Source organism: Lates calcarifer, linkage group LG24 (assembly GCF_001640805.2).
Source record: "Lates calcarifer isolate ASB-BC8 linkage group LG24, TLL_Latcal_v3, whole genome shotgun sequence".
Classification (NCBI taxonomy): Eukaryota; Metazoa; Chordata; class Actinopteri; family Centropomidae; genus Lates; species Lates calcarifer.
Genome location: NC_066856.1, coordinates 11,350,673 through 11,370,991, shown reverse-complemented (window position 1 = coordinate 11,370,991; position 20,319 = coordinate 11,350,673). Strand labels below are relative to the sequence as shown.

The following is a 20,319-nucleotide window of genomic DNA, read 5'->3' as shown; positions in this document are numbered from 1 at the left end:
TGTTTTTTTTAGTAAGAAATTTTCTTTGGCGTATAATTGGACAGGCGCGTCACGTGGTCTCGATGGCAACTGTAGCTCTCGCGCCAAGACTACCTGCAAACAGCAAAAGACTGACGTAAGGCGTAGTCATGCTAGCTTATAGCAACGTTTTACTTTTTTATCTTTAAATTAAGATGGCTGACATTTTATCGTTGAAAGAATCGGTTGTGGTCTATTTAGACAGAAGTGGTGGCCTCCAGAAACTGGCCGAAGAATGCAGACAATTTAACGGTAAGCCCGCTGGGAATGAAAAGTTAGCCAACGCCAGTTGCTACCATGAACGCTAAAAACACCAAGCTATATTTAAGATAGCTTTTTCAACTTTGCTAACTCCTGTCCATTTTTCCAGATCCCCAACAGATTAAGGCAGTGTACAGGTTTTGTATCAGTGTGAATCCCTCTGACATGATAGAGGTGGACCCAGTCTTGGGTGACTGTGTTCTCCATGACCCCTTAAGAGCGACAGCGTTGTTTCAGTCTGTAAGTGCAGTCAGAACAGTGAGCAAACAGATACCTAAAATGTAAACCTCTACTCTGCGGTTAACTACATTTGCCTAATTCCTCATTCAGGTTTGCTTTCTGGCCATAAAGACTCTTTCACTTGTTGAACAAATACACACAGAGAGTCAGGTATGACTAAACAGTGCAGCTTTTTCTTTGCCTTGGTCACTGATAACACTATGTTTAGCTTTAGGGCCATTACTAGTACATTATCATTACACTTAAATGAATCAGATGCCTGCACCCGACTGGACTGGATTATCAACTCAGTCCTGTGACAATGTGTCATCTGGTTGCTGTTTTTAAGGTGAATGTAATTCTCAAGTTGACACACCTTCCTCCTTTCCCTGAGTACTCATTGGACCTTTGCGGGTTTCCTCGTGGATATGGCCCCATGAGGCCTGTCTCCATGGAGGGCCTGGTCATTGCTATGACGAGGGTCACAAAATACACCCAGGGAGCCCTGTTCCTCTGCATAAATGATGACTGCCCATGCTCTACAGGTACTACAGCGAAGACCTCTGATCCCTCATTTTAGGTTTCTCTCAGCTTCTAGTAGTACAAACTATAAGGAAAGCCACACTGAGTTGGGTTTGTACACACAAAATTATATGTTTTGAAAGTAATCCTCAGAAAAGTAGTATTCATAGACTTAAAAGTGGATTCACATTTGATTAGATTTCCTTGTTCCTGGCTCAAGGGTTCCACCACATCCGAGTCCATGCACCAGGAGCCACAGAGTCAGCTACTGTAAGAAACAACTTCAGCTGCATGATCTGCAACTCTCAACTGAAAGAGGATGTGAAGTTCAGAGTTTTGGGAGGTGACAGTGAAGGCATTACCAGCGTTGGGTTGCTGGGTAGAAGTAGTTAAAAAAAGATTGTGTTCATTTTTACATTCTGCATCTGTGCTTTTGTCTCTTTGTGGAGACAGACAAGCAGCTTGTGGAGCTGATCCATGTCAAAGCGCTGGATCTTCTAAATGCCCATCAGCCAAGCTCACTCAGATACCAGTCTGTCACCCTGTTTCTCAGAGGTGAGTTTACATCAGACATGTTTATAGTGTATACAGGCTTTATATTGCCCAAACACAGGCCCACTTATATATTATGGTGCCCCCTGTCAACCAGCCAACGTAGCAACTGATTAACTGATTGATTTAAATTTAGCAGATTATCTGATAATTGTAACATAAATGTTAGGGAAAATAAAGTGTATAGCTTGTTTTAATCTGGAAGAGGTGAGGGTAATGTGGCAGCAGGTGAAACAAAAGTGCACTAGCAGCATGTATTACAACACATCATGATCAACATCAATAACAGCATAGAGCAAAAACACATCACAATATCATAGGTCCACATTAGAGTAAACCAATCTTAAAATAACAAAGAATACAAAATCATAATATAAACAGCACAGAGTGTAACTACTCCCTCATGAAATTCACCTCTGATCTGCTTTTTCAAGCAGGATTTGAATCTGTTTGTGTTTCTTGGCATATTCAAATCTTTTCAAACCAGAGATCAGCCGAGGAACACAAGAATGACTCCTCTATACAACTGCTGAATTTAACAGCACAAAATGAGTTCATCTCCCTCTGGTGGAGTATGAGTGTGCATCACTGTCACATTTAGGAGTCCCTAAGGTACTTCTGCTTTCACTTTGTATTCATCCTTGAACCATCTAAAGGTTTTGTTGTAAGAGTGTTAGCAATGGAAACCCCCTGAGTTAGTTGTCAGGTTTGACAGTATACTGTATGACAGCTACAAGTTTTTAGAACAATGTTTTTGGAATATGATTATTGACTTGAGTTTGCCCATCATCCAGGGAGCTAGCTCAAGCATTCATGTCAGGATGCAGCTGCCCTGCTGAGGAGTCCTTGATCAGCTTCAGAGACTCTGTTGTGTAGCTGACCCTGTCCTGTGAAGCACTTGGCCTTTTTTGTTTGCATAGCACAGAACAATTGAGTACTTTGAGTTTTACTGGGTTGAAAGGCTCAGTTTTCATTTGCAAGTCAGAATCTTAAAGGACATACTGTACTGTTGATTAATATCCTCAAAATTTTAAACTATATTATTTATTTGTAAAATCTTTTTCTCATCTATTATATTCACTCCCAGTCCTGACTAATGTGGTTGTCACCGCTTATATTTACACCCAGTCAGATGTATTGAGGCTTGTCATTAATTTTCTCTGGCTTTCTAATTGAGGCTAACTTTGGAACACAAACTTAGTGGAGGAGAGTTCAAATAAACAGATTTTTGTGCAGCCAGCCGCACACAGTGCCTCATGGAGGGATATTAAGTGTTTCTGTCCCCTCTAATAACATTGTCCAGTCAGTACCCCTGAGATCTTAGCAAATCTCAGCACTGGGATTAACATATTCTGTTGACCCAGTCCTGTGGAGGAATTCAATACACAGGGTTCCCGTTACTAAACATATATGTTAATAAGTGCAAGGAACACTCATTAGCTGGCTGTTCAATTCGCACACAGAGAAATCTTTGTTCTAAGGCCTCATTCTGTGTTTCTCTTGGCAGTGGTTTGTAGGTGGCATGCATGTTTCTTCAATAATCACTAGGCAGCAGAGAACAACCCCTTTAAGTGTTATTGCTTTGTTTCCCCCTATTCGCATAGATGAGCTGTGTAACTCGATGAGAATCGGTCGGCTCTACAGGGTGTTAGGCATTCCTGCGCATGTGCACCAGTGGCCCAACATTACCTGGAGTGTAGAGGCAAATAATGTCCAACCGTGGGAGCCAGACCGTAAGGCAGTAAATTATCTCATATGAAATCCCTGCCACAGACATACTGAAAACAAATATGTATCATGACATACTCTTTAATCTGAACAAACAACCATTGTGCATTGTTACCATATTGAAATATCTGTCATGTCTCACAATTCTGCCTACAGATCCCCATAAAGTCAGTGCCAGGTTCCAGGAGCTGTTGAAGACCACAGCCTCTTCCCCTTGGAGGTTCCCTGCCATCGTAGCTCACAGCTTTGGGTCGGACATGGCTCCTCCAGGCTTGTACAACACACTGAAGCTGGGTCTGTTGCTCAGCCTGGTGCAGACCAGAGCAGGTGCAAAAGACACATTTCACAACTTGGATCTCCTAGTTGTCACCACTGACACTCTCATACTAGACAGGTAAAAGAAAGTTAAGTGATTTACACAACTGGAACCTGAGATTTAATCTTCCTCATTACCCATTACCCTTTGTGTTTGTGCTAGACTAATGGCATACAGTTTAAGTTTGGCAAGTCGTGGGGTCAGGCATCAGGTCACAGGGGAGATGTTTGCATCTCTGTCCCGGGACGAACATGGAGCAGGCACTGCCAACATCCATGCTGGTTCTGCCCTGCTAGCCACTGGGGGCATATGCATGTTGGGAGATCTTGGCTGTTACAAAAAGGACAGGCTGGATTCCATTCAGTCAGGTATAGCACCAGAGTGAGTTATGGCATTAGGTAAAAGCAGATGATCCTGTCACTTATAGAAATGTTTCTCTGAAATTTTCTCAGTACTGGAGAGCCGTACAGTGTCTGTGTTCATCCCTGGGAAGAAGTATGGTGAGGATGCTGACCAGCAGCTTTCCTTCCCGGTCCAGTGCAGCTTCTGGGCACTTGCAGACTCCTCTCAGCGGTCTGGGAGGGCAGACTGCACTGTACTGGGAACAGCAGTGAGTCCAATCACACCATTGTGTTGTATTACTATTGTAACAAGCAAGTCTGAATTGAGATTTTTGTGGAAAATACATTGGGTCATGTGTTGGTAAAACTTAAGCTTGTGTTGTGCAATACACTGAGCTCAAAAAATGCCTCATTTCATTTGACTCAGTTGTTTGTAGATAGCACATGCAAAACAGGAAATTGAGACAATTTACTTTTCTTGAAGGAAGTGCCCTGCCTAGAAAACATTACTTCACAGCAGAGCCCTTGAGAATAATCAATGCTTTGTTTTCTTCTTTTGCAGGGAGGAGGTAGACAATAAACTGTACAATATAACCAGTCTAACAGGGGTTTCATAGATGCTTTCTCTGGTTATTTTCTGATTTGTAAGAGGATCATCTCGTCATTTGATGAGGTAACCCCATTAAAAACAGAATATTAGACAGCTTTCTGATGCCCACTTGTCGTCTTTGTGAGCAGGAAATGGGTCCCATACCAATTCAGTTAGCAGACGCCTTTGGCCTGGTCATTCAGTGTAGGGACATGGTGAGAGAGCAGACCCTGCTCGCCCAGACTGTCCACACCCTCCAGCAGGCAGTACAACCTGGAAAGCCCCTCTACCCATCCCGCTGGGAGTTTTCTTCTCAAGACTACCAGGAGGTTAACAAACATATTCTGTTACCAAGTCATTTGCATTGCTTTTTTAAATTAAAATACTCTGCCTTGATTTTTGCATTTATACATTTACCTTAAATTGCATTAGCTGTTCTTAATTCTATATCTTCCAGCTGGTAGCCCACGCACAAAGTTTACAAGTGGAGCTCAGTCCTGGAGCAGAGAAAATGATCCGTGGTTACTACATGGCCAGCCGTAGAGTGCGGACACAGAGTCAGGGTGTCAAGATATCTGTGGCCTCTATCAAACTACTGTAAGCACTCTACTGCAAAATTAGGATAAATAATTGTTTTAATAGGTCAACCTCACTTTCTGCACCACAAGAAGACTGTATGTGGAGCCAGCATCCAGTGTAATGTCACTATCATCCACTAGGTGGAGACCTCTCATCCAAGACGTACCCTCAGATGACTATTTTTCATTTGGTTATGACAAATGTTTACAAACCTTTTCCACTATGGTGACATATTTTATGTGGAACTAAAACTATGAAAATAAATCTGTTTTCAGTAGGACTGCAGGGAAAAAAATGACAAATTAAGCTCCAAGTCTCAAAACATTTACATGACCTGTACCACTTTTGATTACTTTATCAGTTACCATCACACTTGATACAAATTTTGAGTCTACTTTTGATTCAGTGTGTCACTCGGGCAGACATTCACATGTAAATAGTTCTTATGTTTTTTATTCAAAGGATCTCTCTGGCTGAGGCCCACTGCAAGTTATGTCTCAGAACACGTGTACTGGAGGTTGATGCTGTTATTGCTGTGCTTCTCTGTGAAAACTCAGTCACTCTTAAGCACGGTAAATCACTCACCGGTCTCACTGATACTAATAAATACAAATAAAGTACTTTCACTCATGTATTTAAGATATACTGTATATTCCATCATATGTCCTAGAATTGTTAATTAACATACTCTATATTGTATGGTTGTCCTGTTTATTAGCATGGTGTTAAATGATGCATAAAAAACACCCAAGTAAAATACTGTGCATAGACATATGGTAGGGCTACCATGTCTTTATTGTAGGTTTTTATCTTAGTCATTCTTATTTGTAATAAGCATTATGATGGCTCTGTTTCAAGTTTTTTTTCCAAAGGATGTCTGTCTCTTCCTACAGGGGCCTCTGCTCTCGTTATTCCACCTGATGCAGTGTTTCCCTGTGACCTGGGAGACGTGGATGGTTTGCACAGGAGAGACGTGACCCTGGATGAGCTCCACCAGAACATCCTGCGCTTCATTTATGCCTACGCACCAGGAGCAGACACATACATCACAGAGGAGTAAGATCCAATAACATAGGTAAGGCAGCACAAGATCACACCAACCATAAACTGCATTGATGATGACTGGGAGTGTTGTTCCTTTCATTCCTACATAGTTGTAGACTCGTTGAATTGATGCAGGCACACAGAAATTGTGATTGTTAGTGATAGGTGACCAAAATCTGAATACAGTAAATGTTTGGGAAAAAAACATCTAAAATACATCACGGAAAAAATATGCAGGAATACAGAATCAGAACACTAAGTCAAGGCATTTTTCTTGTAGAAAAGTTTTATTATAAAAAATAAATACATCTGCAAATAACTGCATAATGGTGATTCATCAGCTCCAGCAACACTGTAAGAGATATGGAAAACACTTTCAGACAAATGTTTTTTTTCTATTATAAAAAGCCATGCAGTTACTAACTGTATGCATAGTATCAGTGTAACATTATTGATATAACACGTTAACATTGATTACGGAATCAGTGCTTACCTTTCAAACAAGGTTTTCCCATAGCTGTCTTTCTGATCAGTACCTGGTTCTGTAACCTTGCCAATAAATAAATAAATAAATATCATGATCAATTTCAGTAAAAACACAGTGGTTTGTATGGCCTTACATCGTTGTCTTTTAGTTCAGTTAGTCACATTCTCAGCAACCCATTCTGGTCTGATGGGTAAACGGCAAAAAAGTGAACTCATCATTACAACATAAAAACAGGAGATAAACCAGTTAAATGAACAGGCAAGTTCAGATACAAAATAGTCAATACAGTAGAGGACTGGCTTTACTTACCAGGGCTGAGATGAAGCAGACACTCATGTTTTTGCTCCATTGCTGCTCCTGCTTATCTGTTAAACATAGAACGGTAATGTCAGTTCTACACACAGCAGTTTCCTCTGTAACATTACATAGCAGTGTTTCAAAATGACATTTCCTGTCTACATGTGAAACCTGTTGTAAATGCATAAAACTCAGACCACTGGGACAACAGTGTAGTAGACAGGGTAAAACCAAGGTTTCAGCTGGTAATTCAGTAGTCACAACCTCACCACTCTGATGTCTGACGGGTAAACGGCAAAAATGTGAACTCATCATTATTCCAGCTGCAAGAGTTGCCAGTGCTCAACGTTTAGAAAAGTATGTAACACTTAAGCCAGGGTTGGGAAATTTTTAACAAGGTTGGACAAATTGAACAAAGTGTTGTTCCAGCAATATAAATGTACATATGTACAGCAGTGCAAAAAGAGAAAATACTGTAGCAAGGAACTCACCTCTTTATCAGCATAGGACACACACGACTACATCAGGTGCATCTCCTGTCACCACAGCATCTCATCTGGAGCAGCTGAAGGAAAAACAAGAAATAAACTTAAAAAAAAAAAAAATCCACATCTCTTGTAACACCAGTCTTTAATGATCTTATTCTGCTGGTGATTCAGTTAGTCACAGTTTCACCACCTTATTGTCTGATGGGTAAACGGCAAAAAGTGAACTCATCACTATTCCAGCAGCAGGAAGCCTAAAGCACTGCACAACCAAAAACTCACACACTTCAGCACTCACCTTAAGGTCATCTGTAGTCATCTGTAGTTTGCAGCAGTGGTCTTACATCTGAAATAAAAAGGATCACTGAGTACACAGATTCTACTAAGTGCGTGTTTGGCTTCTCCTAAGCTAATTTATTATGACTGATATTGGAATTTTGTTTAAATACTGATATACACTTCAATATTACCTTATCAGGTGTGCCTGTCATAGCTGGAGTTAGCCATCTTCATCAGCACTCCTAAAAAGACAAAACCCACATACATTTAAATGGTGATACATTCTCAGTCTTTAGTTTTGTATATGTATGTATAGCCAGGATTTGACCCCACAAGTCTGTCACAGTAACTTACCAAACCTCACAACTAATTACTCTTGGGAATAATGTATTGATTTTCAGCTTGCATGAATAAGATGTACTGAAGGAATAGCCAATATGGTGAGGACAAGATGACTGATCACCCCAAGGTCAAAGGGTACAGTGTAACACAGCTTGGGAGCACGACTAAAACCGCAGGTCTGAGGACGGGTTCAACAGCAGGTCACGACCTCTGCCATGACCTTACGTCCTCAGTAGGGATCATGATGACTTTCCACAGTCAAATAATAGGAGAGGGGCAATTCCCTGACCAGCCGCTGCTCTGCTGACCTCTGGACAAAACCAGATATGGACAGTGCTGTAAGAAGCTGAATGAAACAGAGGGCGTTTTTTCCCCCTTTGAACTGTCCAAAAGAATGATTTATTGCGTTACTTCAGGGATGGGAGCTGTCAGTAGTGAGACATCGCAACCAAATTAGTGGTTGGTCAGACTGCCAGTGTGTTAGCCTACATTTGTAACGGCGCAGTAGTTTGGTTTGCTGGCTTTGCCCCTGTACACAACAAAACTTAAAAATTGAAATGTGACTCAAGTTCAGACATTACAAAGGCCGAATGGAGCTTTTTAAATAGTAAACCCTTAATTAAACCCCCTTCCAGATCCAAGTGAGTTTACAATATACTTCCTGACCTCGTGGCTGAGAAACTGACGTGCAATGCTCAATTTAAGATGCACATTTTGACTAGCTGTATTAGAACAAAATAAGGTAATTTCAACGTCAGTACTATAACGAAAACTATTGCAAAACAACTAAACAACTGTAACATTCGCCCCTTTTACCCACGTGGCAGATATGCTAACTAGCTTTATGCTAACTGCCACTTCCACGCGTAAGTGGTTATTTCGAATTAGCTTGGAGGCACGCTGACGAATTACAACATTTGAAGCTATGTAAACATACAAACCAATTTCATCATTGCCTACCTACGTACTGAAGATTAATCTTGAAGAAGTCATTGTTCAGTTGAGACGTGGGAGCGGGCACGACTGCTCACCACGGTCTCTCCGGGACAAGAGAGAGAGAGTTTCCGGTCCGACCTCCCGTCACTGCGCCGCAGAGCTGCGCAATGTGGCACATGTAGTGCACAGCTGAGCAGTAATTAAATAATCAGCACCAACCACCTCAGACTTTTTGGCGTTATATTTAAACTAGAAAAACGGCCAGTGAATGCATTCTCTCAATTTCATTAATGTACTAGGTTTGTGAGGAATTTCTGATCTATAGTTCTGATTTTCTTTATTTTCTCGAGCTGTCTACATTTAATATTGCCTATTAATTTGCATACTTACAACCTCCTCCATTTCTTTCAAACTGTCTAGAATAAACAGATACTGCCCCTCGCTTCCTCTTAAAATGTTGTGATTTGCCCTGCCTGCATTTAGCAACATTTGGAATAATTACACAATAGAATCAGACCAGTTAATCCAACAAAGCAAAGGACATAAGCACAAACAGACATAAGCACCAACATATGAAAGTTTGATGTGCCAAGTTTGTTTTCTTAATATTTACACCATGAAAATGTCTGTTGTTCATGTGTATAAATGTAGTTAATTATAGTCTGCCTACTTTTTAAAACACATTATAGTTTAACTTTAAACACAGATGAGACACTATACCTTCTATTCATATATCTATCTATATTTCCTTTTCTCATACTCTTCTTTGACGTGTAGTTCATTGAATTTTACAAACCTATTAGCCGAAATGTCTACTGTATATTCTTCAGTCAGGTGCAGTAATTTTGCTGCGTATTAGTTATCTGTTGCCATCTATTAAAATATAAATCTTTAGCCAACAAACGACCAACTGACTTAATGCTGCTAACTGTCACAAAAGAGGAATAGAGACTAGAGAGAAAAATACCGTTAATACTTTTTTTAAAGCATTCTACTACCAGTAATAATATTAGTAATTATTATTATTCTAATACACGATGCCCTGACAAACTGAATGTGGACTTTTACTTATTATATGTTTTCATTTATTTTCTTAAATAGGCCAAATTGACCATGGTCTTTTCCTTTATTTTTTATTATCGTCAAATCTTCAGGAGACTCGTCTGCTTTCACTGAAGTCATTTATTCACAAACACATTTACAACCATGCATGTAAAAATAAGAAGGAACATGAGATGAAGAGCCTCCATTGTTGACTCTCTGACAGACCACTTCACATGACAGATGTTAAGTTATTCACACATGCATTTAGTGCAAATGTTTCAACTGAAAGTGCACACCTCAAGCATGACGGGCTCGTTACCCCGCGGAATTTCTACAAATATCATACCTGGGACATGTATGGAACTGCACAATGCAGGGCAAACAGAATCAGGCAAAATAACAACAGAGAAACATAATGTATGCTTTCTCAAAATCTATACAATAAAAGTCACGGAATATATTAATTTACAACGTCTTCCTATCGGGAGGGCTTATTAGAAGTAAAATCAGGTAGGCTAATTGTTCTACAATCATAAGACATATGCTGCTGCCAAAGTAAACAGCATGAACTCATGCAAAAATGAAATCGTTTCATACAAATGATTGAAGCCTGTTACTGGGAGGTGGACGATGATGGGCCTTGATTCTCTGACTCTGAAGCATTTGTGGTGTTCAGGAACTGTCCGGTCGCCCCGACGTACAGTCTGGATCGCATTGGCCATTTCTGTAAAGACATTTAATTTGTTCATAAATTGACCTCTGAAGAAGGCCCAAAGGCCAAGGTGGATAATATTGCATGCTTTGAAATTTTGTTGTGCAAACTATAAGTTAAATATAACACATTTTTAAAAAAGAACTTTTTCAGTGTAGAGTATGCAGTGAGAAGTTTAGCTCAGACATTGATTATCAAAAATTATTTCACAATAAAATACTGAACACACAACTGACAACAAAAACAGCCACCGAACATTTATTTTTATTACTATTATTATTATTATTATTATTATTATTATTATTATTATTATCACTGACCTTCACTGGGTGCAGGTAGCCGTCACCTTTCAATGAGTGTAACGCCTCTGTTTGTTTTGTGCTCTCTCCCTCCTCCGTGCCTTCCTCTTGTAGTGTTCGAGTCAAATGGGCAATATAGGTGGTGGCCAGTATCAACACGTCGAGTTTGGACAGCTTGGTGTCCGGCGGCACTGACGGCAAAGTCCTTTGTAGCTCCAGGAAGGCGTTTCTCAGGGTCTGCACCCGGCTCCTCTCCCGAGCAGCGTTCGCCGCCGCTGGGCGTCCTCTACCGCCGAGCCCGCCGCCGGTCTGGAGCACCCTGGCCCGCTGGAGCTCCCGACGACGGCCGTCCGGACTGGGGCTGGAGCTGGGGCTGGATGCAGGGCTGTCATCCACCACAGCACCGGAGCAAGCACCGCTGTCCATTCGGAGCGTCTGTCTTCCAACCATCGGGGTGCACTTACAGACCTGAACATACATATATCAGAAACACCACGTCACTTTTAGAAGTTTAACCTGGCCATTTTATATTATATTGCAAGTTTTATTGGAACTCATATTACCAAAACTATTTAAGAGATAACTTATTCATAGTTTATTTATATCTATATGCTGCTGTTCTACCTTTAACTAACTTATTAACTTATAACTTAACAATATTAAAGTTTGCATCATTTATTAAACCATAGCTTAAGGTCTCATTATTGAAAATGTCTCTTGTCAAATTCCAGGGTCCTCCAAATTAATCAGACAACACATTCCTAGTCTACAGCTCATCACCAAACAAACCAAACTTGAAAAAGCCAAATGAGACAGACAGTTGTCCACATTTCCACCTGAGTTTGTGCTGATTGCTCAGTGACATGTCAGAGCAGCTGCAGCACCAATGAAGTCCCTGACAGGCAATGTGCCAGTGCAGGCTACAAACTCGTAAGAACAGTTTCTGGTTGGCGGTCTGATAAGGAGTTTACCTCTGCAATTTCTCAAAGGCGCTGTCTTGAAAAACGACATGAAGGCAATCCAAAGAGGGCTTCGATGGGACAGAGAATTTGCTCTTCAGTGTAGAACAGTCCCAGTCGACGTCCAGCTTATCCTTATAAAGTGGTGCGTTTGCAGAAGGGGTGCGCAGCGGTCCCTGCATGCGCATCCAGCACTTCACCTGTGTGCGTAAAAGTCTCCGGAGCCCTTAATTTATTGGATACACAAAGCGGTGGACAAGTATTTCACTCCGTCGTAATTAATCATTCGCCCCATAACACTCCCTCGCAGTGGAGGAGACTGCTCTTTTCCCTTTCCTAACTTATTTCTGTCTGAGGGCGGCAGAGACTCGCTTTCAACGCCAGAGGCAGAACTCTCTTTTCCTTTAACCCTGATATGTGGTGGGGCCATATCCCATTCTAATTGGCTGCGAACCTGACACTGTATTTTCTTTTTAAGCCTATCAAAAAGTGACAACGGGAAGACATTTAGTCAAAATTACCTCAAAAATGTGCTCGTCTTGGTCAAAAATAAAGACTGGTCTATCAAAACGTTATTTGCAAGAGACCATGAAGACAAGCTGACAAGTGTAAGGTGATATGCAAAACATTTGACTAATTGCCAGGGTGTCTTGAATTGCAAGCTCACTGGAACAGCTAATAAATAAACTCCAGCGCTGCAATCAACAGGCAGGCATTTGAGGAAATTCTTGTGAGACTCATAAATTAATCACTCTGATTTCCATGGCTCCAAACGGAGATGTCGGCAAATTAATGAAAGGAATTATTCATAATATGTATATCCTCGGACTGTTCTCAATAAACATTGTTTTTGTAAGGATGGAGTAACACTATTGCTCCGGGCCACTAATTACAAGGTGAAGTAAAAGAAGGTTAAGTAAGCTTGTTTCTCTAATAACCCCGCATCTTTCAGGGGGTTACACACCCACGTGGCTCCTAAAAACTCATTCAAACATTTAGTTATAATCATAACAATAAATACATCCATATTGTATTGTATTGTATCTACTGTATAAGAGGACTGACTCATTGATCACAGTTGTTTGAATAGAAGCATATGTTAGCTTTGGATAATGTAAAGCCTTGTAATAGTAGGACAAAGTGATCGTTTAGATTGTGCCACTCTGCATCTCCTTGATCACTCATTTTGCCTGCAGAAGAAAAATTGCATACACATGCACATCAGCAAGTAACAGTTTGAGTTGGAGAGCTTACTGATATCCTCAGACTCAAAAAATGTAATTAGAAATGAACCAGCTGTGAAAATGAGGGAAAGAAATGTGTGCAAACCATTCATTCATTGTTTTATTGTTAAATTGTTTCTAACAATAGCAGTCTATTTCAGCCTTATTAACCAATTTATAATGATGCAGATTTAGTAAATCAAAACATCTGAACATATGTTGTGACAACAAAAAAGTCATTTTTTTGAAACCATGCAAGGCAGAATAATAATCCACTAGGTCAAGAATATTGCAGTGACTCTAAAGAGCTTACATATCACACCAAGCAGATGACAGTGACTGTTCTCTGACTTGATTATTATACAAGGATAAAAGATCAGCAGCTGTTATGACCAAGGTGTCTAAATAAAGCAGTAGCACTGTTAGAGAGAGAGTTCATCATACTGGTAGGTTTGTCTTAAGCGTCCATGTGACTGCAGATGGCTGAGGGGATGGCCACATGATTGAGAAGCCCACTCATAGGAATCTTTAATTTTTGCGCCCTATGAGATCGGATAAAAAAAAAAAGAAGAGAAGAAGCATTATCAGATTATGGTTCAACAATCGTTCAACAATAAAACTGTTCTCCTACAATTACTGTGGCCAAAAAATTTGTAAATGTTTAATAGAGATTGGCAGCACTATGGTGATATTCCAGTTACATAAATAAAACTGCAGATTGAGAAAACATGATAACAAAATTACAAATTATTTGTCTGGCAGGCTGAGAGAAATAAAAATACTGACACATAGTGACATAAAATAACTGATACCATAACACTTATCTAAAAAACATTTCATGATTTTGGGGAGAACTGTAAAGTGGATTACAGAGTGGGGGTGAGATCAAACCAATTAACAGTTGTCATCAGTCAGAATTTTAATGTAGCATGTATATTCTGTACGGCAGAGAAAATACAACATCACCAATTTAATGTCTACAAAAGTAAATAATAAAATAAAGTCAGTCTCATGTTAACTGAGATCTGTGTGAACTATGATACTGGACCTGAGAGACTGCTGCGGTTTCCACTTCTGCATGCTAGCGTGGCTGTAGATTTGACCAGGATGTGGACCCTGACCCATGTTAAAGTCATCTGGAATATAAACAAAGTCAGAGTAGAATGCACACACACACACACAGAAATTCAAATGTGTAAAAACCCACCCAGCATAATGAAGTAAAGAATGACGAATCTGATAACAACAGAAAATATATTTTTTTGTTGGTCCTGAATTGTACTTAAAAAATATAAAGATGTAGCTATTTCTTGGTATCATGTCTATCAATATTATCACATTTCTTTTACATAATCAATAAACTAAATGAAAGACGTGACTGTGCTAAAACAAATAATAGTGAATAAAAAGCAGGAAAATTTACAGAACCGTACAGAATGTAGTGACTTACTTGTTAAGGGATAGGGGATCAACGGTGTCAGTGCGTGTGTGTTGTTTTTTTTCTTCTTGGCTTCTTTGGATGCTTTCCAGTTAATAAGGAACTGTCTGGTTAACTCATTAATTTCCCTTCCATCCAGAACCTCTGCAAAAATCAATAAAGACTTTAAACAAACAAAAATTGAAATTTAAAAGTGAACAGTGTTTTTTGTTTTACCATTAAGTAAAAATAAATAAGTAAATATTAGCCTGGGTAAGTCAAAGCAATAAAGTGCATTTTCAGATTAGGATGCCACTGAGCAAAAAAAAACGACTAATATTTACCGAGGTTTTTGCATACGGTAATCAGGCGGTCTCTGTACTTTGGTTTTTTACAGGCAGGATTTCCACTCAGATCCATTTGAAGCAGCTGAGGCCAGTGGTTGAACACATCCTCTAACTCCTGAAAGTGCCCAGAAAGAGACAATTAGCTTATTATGTGTTGTGTTTTTGTTGTAAAAACGACTGTTTTAAATGGCAATACTGTGTCTCTTAAAGCTATGCACGGTAACTAAATGGGAAACAACAGAAATGTTCTTTAAAAGCATGTGATGTATATTTATGGTGATAACTAATCAGACAAACATCAGAAAAACTTTTAAAGGCATGGTATAAGTGAATGGTAATGTGAAATACAAGGGCCAGTGGAAAGTGCATAAACAACACATCAGTCTATTTTAATAAACAGTGTCGCCGGTGTCATGTAACTACAAGTTTTCTCCTGGGGCAGTGTGAGGCTGGCTCCTCCAGCGAGTTGCCTGCAGTTGTATGTTTATCTAAAGGCGCATTAATCCAACCCTGGAAATATGAATACTCTCTGGACACGCTCTGATTGTTCATTGCCTTCCTGTCTTGGCCAAAGCGCTTCCACTTTTCCAGCTCGTGCTGCAATCAGTTCAGAGGGGACCCCTGAGCACCGCGCGCTCCCAGGCTTTGATAAATGATCGTGTCAGGGCCGTCACTCAGAAGGCCCTCACTGAAGAGCAGCCCAGCGCCAAATTGCCCCCCACGCGGGGGCGTGGAGAACAGCAAAGGCTGGATACTCACCGAGCTCGGCTGGCTCTCTCGCCTGGACTAATGATGGGCCAGTTATGAACCTGTATTTGACCAGGGCTTCGATTCCCCTGTCCTCTCTGCCCTGCACACAGCTAACGGCCTCTGAAGATGCTCCCCATTTGTCACCCTGGCTGACTGCCTGTCATAATCTATTTTAAAAATCCATAACATTTCCTCTGGATTCTGACCAAATGGCGCAGGAGAAGGGATTGATCCTTTGGAGTGCTGTCTTTGCAGAATCAATAGTGGCAGACGGGTTGTATAAATTATAGGAGATATCTGCTAAAAGTGACACGTGTACAACAATTACCTGCATCAATGTATTCAAAAGAAAATCACTTATGCTGAGAAAGTAGCCTTGGCAATGTAGTCAATTAAAAAGTACTTTAAATGTGTCATCCGGGTGTTTAAATACTAGGAAAAAAAAAGAAGAATTGTGCCTTCTTAAAAGAAGTCATCAACCTTTTCAGTTAATATATCAATTCAAGCAAAAGAATTACTGCCATCAGAAAGTGAGCCTCAAAAAACAAGCAGGTCATTTTTCAAGGAAGTGAGTGAGCATAAATCATATCTCTGCCTCAGATGAATCTCCCATAAAGTTAAGTACTGGTGGTTTAGGGTATCAAATAGAGGATTCTAAGGCAGAGAGGAAAAATCAGCCTCCCAAGGAAAAGGAGAAACTTGTGCTTGTTTAAAGCTGTCAGCGAGAAAAGTCTCAGGGGAACGGCTCGCTGATTTGTTGAATAATTGTGACCCTGTGCGAGTCATGGAGACTGGGAACCTATGGCGGGATTTGCAGGATTTGCTTCTTTAGAACCCTCTTCTCCATATAATTTCACACACCACTGCAGAAAGCTATGAAACAATGTTAATGCTGACCCGATTGACTAATAAATGGAGTGTTGACTTTAATGCGCTGTGTCATGCTGTGATGTGGTACTATTTACTTTGACTGCACAGTGCACAGCATGTAGACTGTATCTACTTCTGTCACAATGGAGTAGAATTCTTGAGTGGCAACTTGTTTTAGACACTTTTAGTTAAGTTTTTAAAAAAAAGGCTATATTTACCTCCATATTGTGCAATTTATTGTCAGCAGCAGAGAAATGCTGGAGTTCCTTCAGTACTGCCAGGTCTCTGATATCATCAATATTGTTGTTGTTGATATTCAGGACATAAAGAGACTCCTGTGAATTCACAAAGAACAGTTCATTTTATAGTTAATACAAATACAGAATATTACGACTAAATATTACATTGTGGACCCTGAGGGAGAAACCCCAGGAGAGAAGGAGGAGAAGGAGAAAACCATGCACACTTCAGCAAGATTCATTTTATGTAGTCAAATATTAAACCTCACAGTTATTCAAATATGTAATACAACTTCCCATAAAAAGGCAAAAATCACATTACATTAACATGTATTTATTACGGACACACACTCAAAGAAAAATACCTCTGTCTACAAAACATTTGTCAGAGCAGTTATTTAAAATGACAGCTTTTGAGAAGAAACACTTTACAGAACTATTGTGTTCCCAAAGTAAATTTGCACTTTAAAGTATTTTTATAGTTTAGTCTTTGTTTGCATTAAGGATCTCCATTTACTCCTTTTATATGCCTGAACTACTGGGATTGTGTCCAAATCATACTCTAGATAGTGCTGTTGCTAAATATTCATCTTGGTTTGAAGTTCTATAACGGCACATTTATAAAAAGCTGGAACTCTTTAAATTTGCACAGCAATTTCTTTAATTATCCAAACAAACAAGACGTTGGGATTTTTGGTGTGTTTATCCATGGCCTGGCCAGTAAACCGATTTGTCAGACCAGAGAGAGCAACAGAGGTCTCTTTGACATCATCAAACCCAGCACAATACTGCTTTTACATGGATCGCTCGTCCCTGCGAAATCAGACATCTTCAACATTGGATGTGATAACCTACTGGGTTGATCCACCACACATATCCTTTTGTACATAAAGTTAAAATTAGGCTTTCCTCTGACCTATTGATTACTTAAAAAATATATAGTTAGCAATAGCAAATTATTAAGGGAGCCTCGATCAACCTTTTTTTTCTCATACTATATTTGTACTGAACAGTGTAAAAATAGGTCATACAGCGAGTGAGAGGAGAGTCCTGGGGTCAAAGAGCAACTTTTCCCCTGGTGCCAGCCTCTGATTCTCCAGATGAAGCTCCTTGAGCTCACTGAGCTGCTCCAAGCCCTCTACCACCGCAATCCTATTTCCACCAAGATACCTGCAAAGATGAAAAACAAACCACACGTTTATGCAAACCTAAACCTCCAAAATGAGCATTACAGCACAGGACAACAATCAGTTAAACTTGTCTACTCACAGTTTGGAGAGCATCTGCAGATTAGAGAGATTGTCTATATGAGTGATGTTGTTGTTCTGCATATACAGATGGGTAAGGTTGGAGGCAAAGCCGAGGTTGCAAATGTGTGTGATCTGATTGTCATACAGGTAAAGGACAGTGAGGTTTCTGCACATGGAGAGGTCACCCTGAAAATAAAATAAAAATGTGAGGCCCAAGGCGAGCAAAGAATTAAAGCATTTGGGTCAATAATGGCTACTCACAATGTCTTCAATATTCTTGCTGGAAAAGTGGAGGTGGGTAAGTGTTTTCAGGTACTCTGGGAAGGAGAGGCCCCTTTTCTTTTTGAAGTGGTTTCTAGATTTAGCAATCAGATCTATGGTCAGATGTACCATGGTGGCTCATCACAGATGCCGCTACAGAGAGGATCCTTTTCAGCTTCAGCCAAGCGTTCAGCCCACAGCACTGACTAGAGCTGTCTGTCTGGGAGAAAAACAGACACATATGAGCTGAAATAGACCTTAGCAGGCAAACAAATGTTCCTCTGATTAACTGTTTACTAACGAATTAATGAATTACAAATGACTTCAGTGTTTGTAATCAGAAATGACAGACAAACATTAACCTTTTACAGAACTTTAAATTGCCTAAAACCTAAAAACTATCAATTCACAATTAGGACTAATTGATGAAAAAAACACCCCACCACTATTCTGCAGGAAACTTGCTAAGAGGCCAAAGGCTGAGTGACCACTCAATTTGTGTTGCAATTAGGGTGGTCAACCCCCCAAGCAGTCTGAGCAAAGCTCATACGACTTCCTTTTATTCAGTACCCATGGGGCTTGTATATTAGCTTGACCTGACATTGAAGTATGAAATTCTGCACTTTGATCTTACTTTGCAAACAGGCATTATTACACATCACCTCTCCATTTGCTAGTTATACAACAGTCAATGCGTGTAGCTAGCTATAATATAGAGGTGAGTAAGAGAAAGGCAGAGAGATGTGACAGCAGGTCTTCTCCACACTTGATCTCAAGGCATCGGGCCGAGGTTATAGAAGACAAGAGGCACTGATCGATATGGCAAAGCTGAAATATGGACAGAAGATATTGACTGACTGAACTTATTTACCCCTGGGGCTCTTCTCTCCAGAGACTTGTGGAAAGTAGTTTATCACTGTCAAATAAAGTGCGACACTCATAGCTGTCCGGGTGCAGTGCGTGAGGACACAAAATATCTATTCAAGGCAGATAACCAGGTGGGTGGTGAGGGGATCCAAATAGCTGGAAAAATCCCCCAAAAACTTTTGGTAGGGTCTTATGTTAAAACACTGGCACGGTTTATATTATATAACATTAAGTTACCTTCATAACTACCTTAAAAGCTATCCTTACAGTATAGCGTCTTCTATAACCAAACTGAATTTCCCACTTATTATGGTGAATTTGAACATGTGTTTTAAAAAAAGTAAACTCTCCTACCTCTCGGGTCGGCAGCGAACTATAAAATGCGGGCTAGCTGAACACTTTTAATGTGGTTGTATAGCGAACCGTGAGTTAGGCTACTTTGTTTGAGACTAGCAAAACGGTTGCTGTGGAAACCACGGAAGCAGCTTGTTGGTCCTTGGGTCTGGCGAGGCGGAAGTAAGCAGATATCTTGTATATATAATTGCAAATAAAAGAAAGAAATGGTTATTGTTAAATTACGGGAGGGACTTATGAAATTCTGGTCTATTATTCCGTAGTCCCAAAATAATACTTTGACAAAAAGAATTGACTATAGTTTAGGAATCCAACATGAACTTTATAAGCTATTTTATAGTGTAAGTGGTATTTAAATATACCAGAAATTAATAAATACTTAATTTAAAAAAGGTTTCATCCTAAAATGCCCTTATCACCCACATTAACACAAATCGTATCTGCTCAACTAAATTGACACAAAAACTTTTAGTTCATATTTTCTTGGTCTCTTTTTGCAGCAAAGATGACATTTCCCTAAGCTATACTGTCTTATCTTACAGGGCAACATGCTATGTCATTACTACAACACTCTACTCCTAGTGACCCTTGGATTGTTAATCTATATCACGCCTTGACTTGGATTTCCTGTGACTTTCTGCCACTTGCGCAGGGGCACATGGCAGAGAGGGAGTGTAGTTGGGTTCAGCTTCTTCACACACAGCACCAGGCTTGTAAGATAAATTCTTCTGA

The 20,319-nt window shown here is 40.0% G+C and overlaps 3 protein-coding genes and 1 long non-coding RNA gene across 7 annotated transcripts; 1 reads left to right on the top strand and 3 right to left on the bottom strand.

Moving 5' to 3' along the window:
• The first annotated feature begins 33 nt into the window (after positions 1-33).
• On the top strand, positions 34-11,250 carry mcmdc2 (minichromosome maintenance domain containing 2). 2 transcript variants are annotated; one of them, XM_018673949.1, is made up of 15 exons: positions 34-270; positions 389-519; positions 610-669; positions 848-1,043; positions 1,241-1,363; positions 1,474-1,575; positions 3,177-3,305; positions 3,457-3,694; positions 3,779-3,984; positions 4,069-4,226; positions 4,696-4,875; positions 5,004-5,143; positions 5,588-5,697; positions 6,019-6,200; positions 11,165-11,250. In XM_018673949.1, exons 1-14 carry the CDS (start codon positions 174-176, stop codon positions 6,183-6,185), a joined length of 2,037 nt encoding a protein of 678 aa, XP_018529465.1. In that variant the 5' UTR covers positions 34-173; the 3' UTR covers positions 6,186-6,200; positions 11,165-11,250. The 2 variants fall into 2 exon arrangements, with proteins under 2 accessions (XP_018529465.1, XP_018529467.1); XM_018673951.2 differs by lacking the exons at positions 6,019-6,200; positions 11,165-11,250 and having other exon boundaries at positions 5,566-5,679.
• LOC108881795 (uncharacterized) lies at positions 5,888-9,159 on the bottom strand. 2 transcript variants are annotated; one of them, XR_007809316.1, is made up of 7 exons: positions 9,020-9,159; positions 7,909-7,959; positions 7,737-7,784; positions 7,445-7,518; positions 6,966-7,021; positions 6,663-6,718; positions 5,888-6,145 (listed from the first exon to the last, which is right to left on the bottom strand). It is a non-coding gene; the product is annotated as an uncharacterized LOC108881795 (long non-coding RNA). The 2 variants fall into 2 exon arrangements; XR_001960674.2 differs by lacking the exon at positions 5,888-6,145 and adding an exon at positions 6,438-6,521.
• On the bottom strand, positions 10,167-12,355 carry LOC108881794 (transcription factor 24). 2 transcript variants are annotated; one of them, XM_018673956.2, is made up of 3 exons: positions 12,022-12,355; positions 11,072-11,518; positions 10,167-10,763 (listed from the first exon to the last, which is right to left on the bottom strand). In XM_018673956.2, the coding sequence occupies exons 2-3, from the start codon at positions 11,498-11,500 to the stop codon at positions 10,653-10,655; spliced, it is 540 nt and encodes a 179-aa protein (XP_018529472.1). In that variant the 5' UTR covers positions 11,501-11,518; positions 12,022-12,355; the 3' UTR covers positions 10,167-10,652. The 2 variants fall into 2 exon arrangements, with proteins under 2 accessions (XP_018529472.1, XP_018529471.1); XM_018673955.1 differs by lacking the exon at positions 12,022-12,355 and having other exon boundaries at positions 11,072-11,730.
• Positions 12,356-13,340: 985 nt separating this feature from the next.
• ppp1r42 (protein phosphatase 1, regulatory subunit 42) lies at positions 13,341-19,723 on the bottom strand. Its single transcript, XM_018673957.2, has 9 exons — positions 19,588-19,723; positions 18,367-18,586; positions 18,125-18,291; positions 17,887-18,025; positions 16,835-16,951; positions 14,994-15,111; positions 14,683-14,814; positions 14,281-14,368; positions 13,341-13,774 (listed from the first exon to the last, which is right to left on the bottom strand). Exons 2-9 carry the CDS (start codon positions 18,496-18,498, stop codon positions 13,690-13,692), a joined length of 978 nt encoding a protein of 325 aa, XP_018529473.1. The 5' UTR covers positions 18,499-18,586; positions 19,588-19,723; the 3' UTR covers positions 13,341-13,689.
• Between the last annotated feature and the right edge of the window lie 596 nt (positions 19,724-20,319).

Coding starts and splice junctions, on each gene's coding strand:
- LOC108881794 (XM_018673955.1), bottom strand. CDS start 11,530: ATGTATGTTCAGGTCTGTAAGTGCACCCCGATGGTTGGAAGACAGACG. Junction 10,764..11,071: donor GCTACCTGCACCCAGTGAAG/GTCAGTGATAAT, acceptor ATGTCTTTACAG/AAATGGCCAATGCGATCCAG.
- mcmdc2 (XM_018673949.1), top strand. CDS start 174: ATGGCTGACATTTTATCGTTGAAAGAATCGGTTGTGGTCTATTTAGAC. Junction 3,306..3,456: donor CCAACCGTGGGAGCCAGACC/GTAAGGCAGTAA, acceptor TTCTGCCTACAG/ATCCCCATAAAGTCAGTGCC. Junction 5,144..5,587: donor GTGGCCTCTATCAAACTACT/GTAAGCACTCTA, acceptor TTTTATTCAAAG/GATCTCTCTGGCTGAGGCCC.
- ppp1r42 (XM_018673957.2), bottom strand. CDS start 18,498: ATGGTACATCTGACCATAGATCTGATTGCTAAATCTAGAAACCACTTC. Junction 16,952..17,886: donor GGACTCTCCTCTCACTCGCT/GTATGACCTATT, acceptor GTGAATTCACAG/GAGTCTCTTTATGTCCTGAA. Junction 13,775..14,280: donor AAACCGCAGCAGTCTCTCAG/GTCCAGTATCAT, acceptor CCGATCTCATAG/GGCGCAAAAATTAAAGATTC.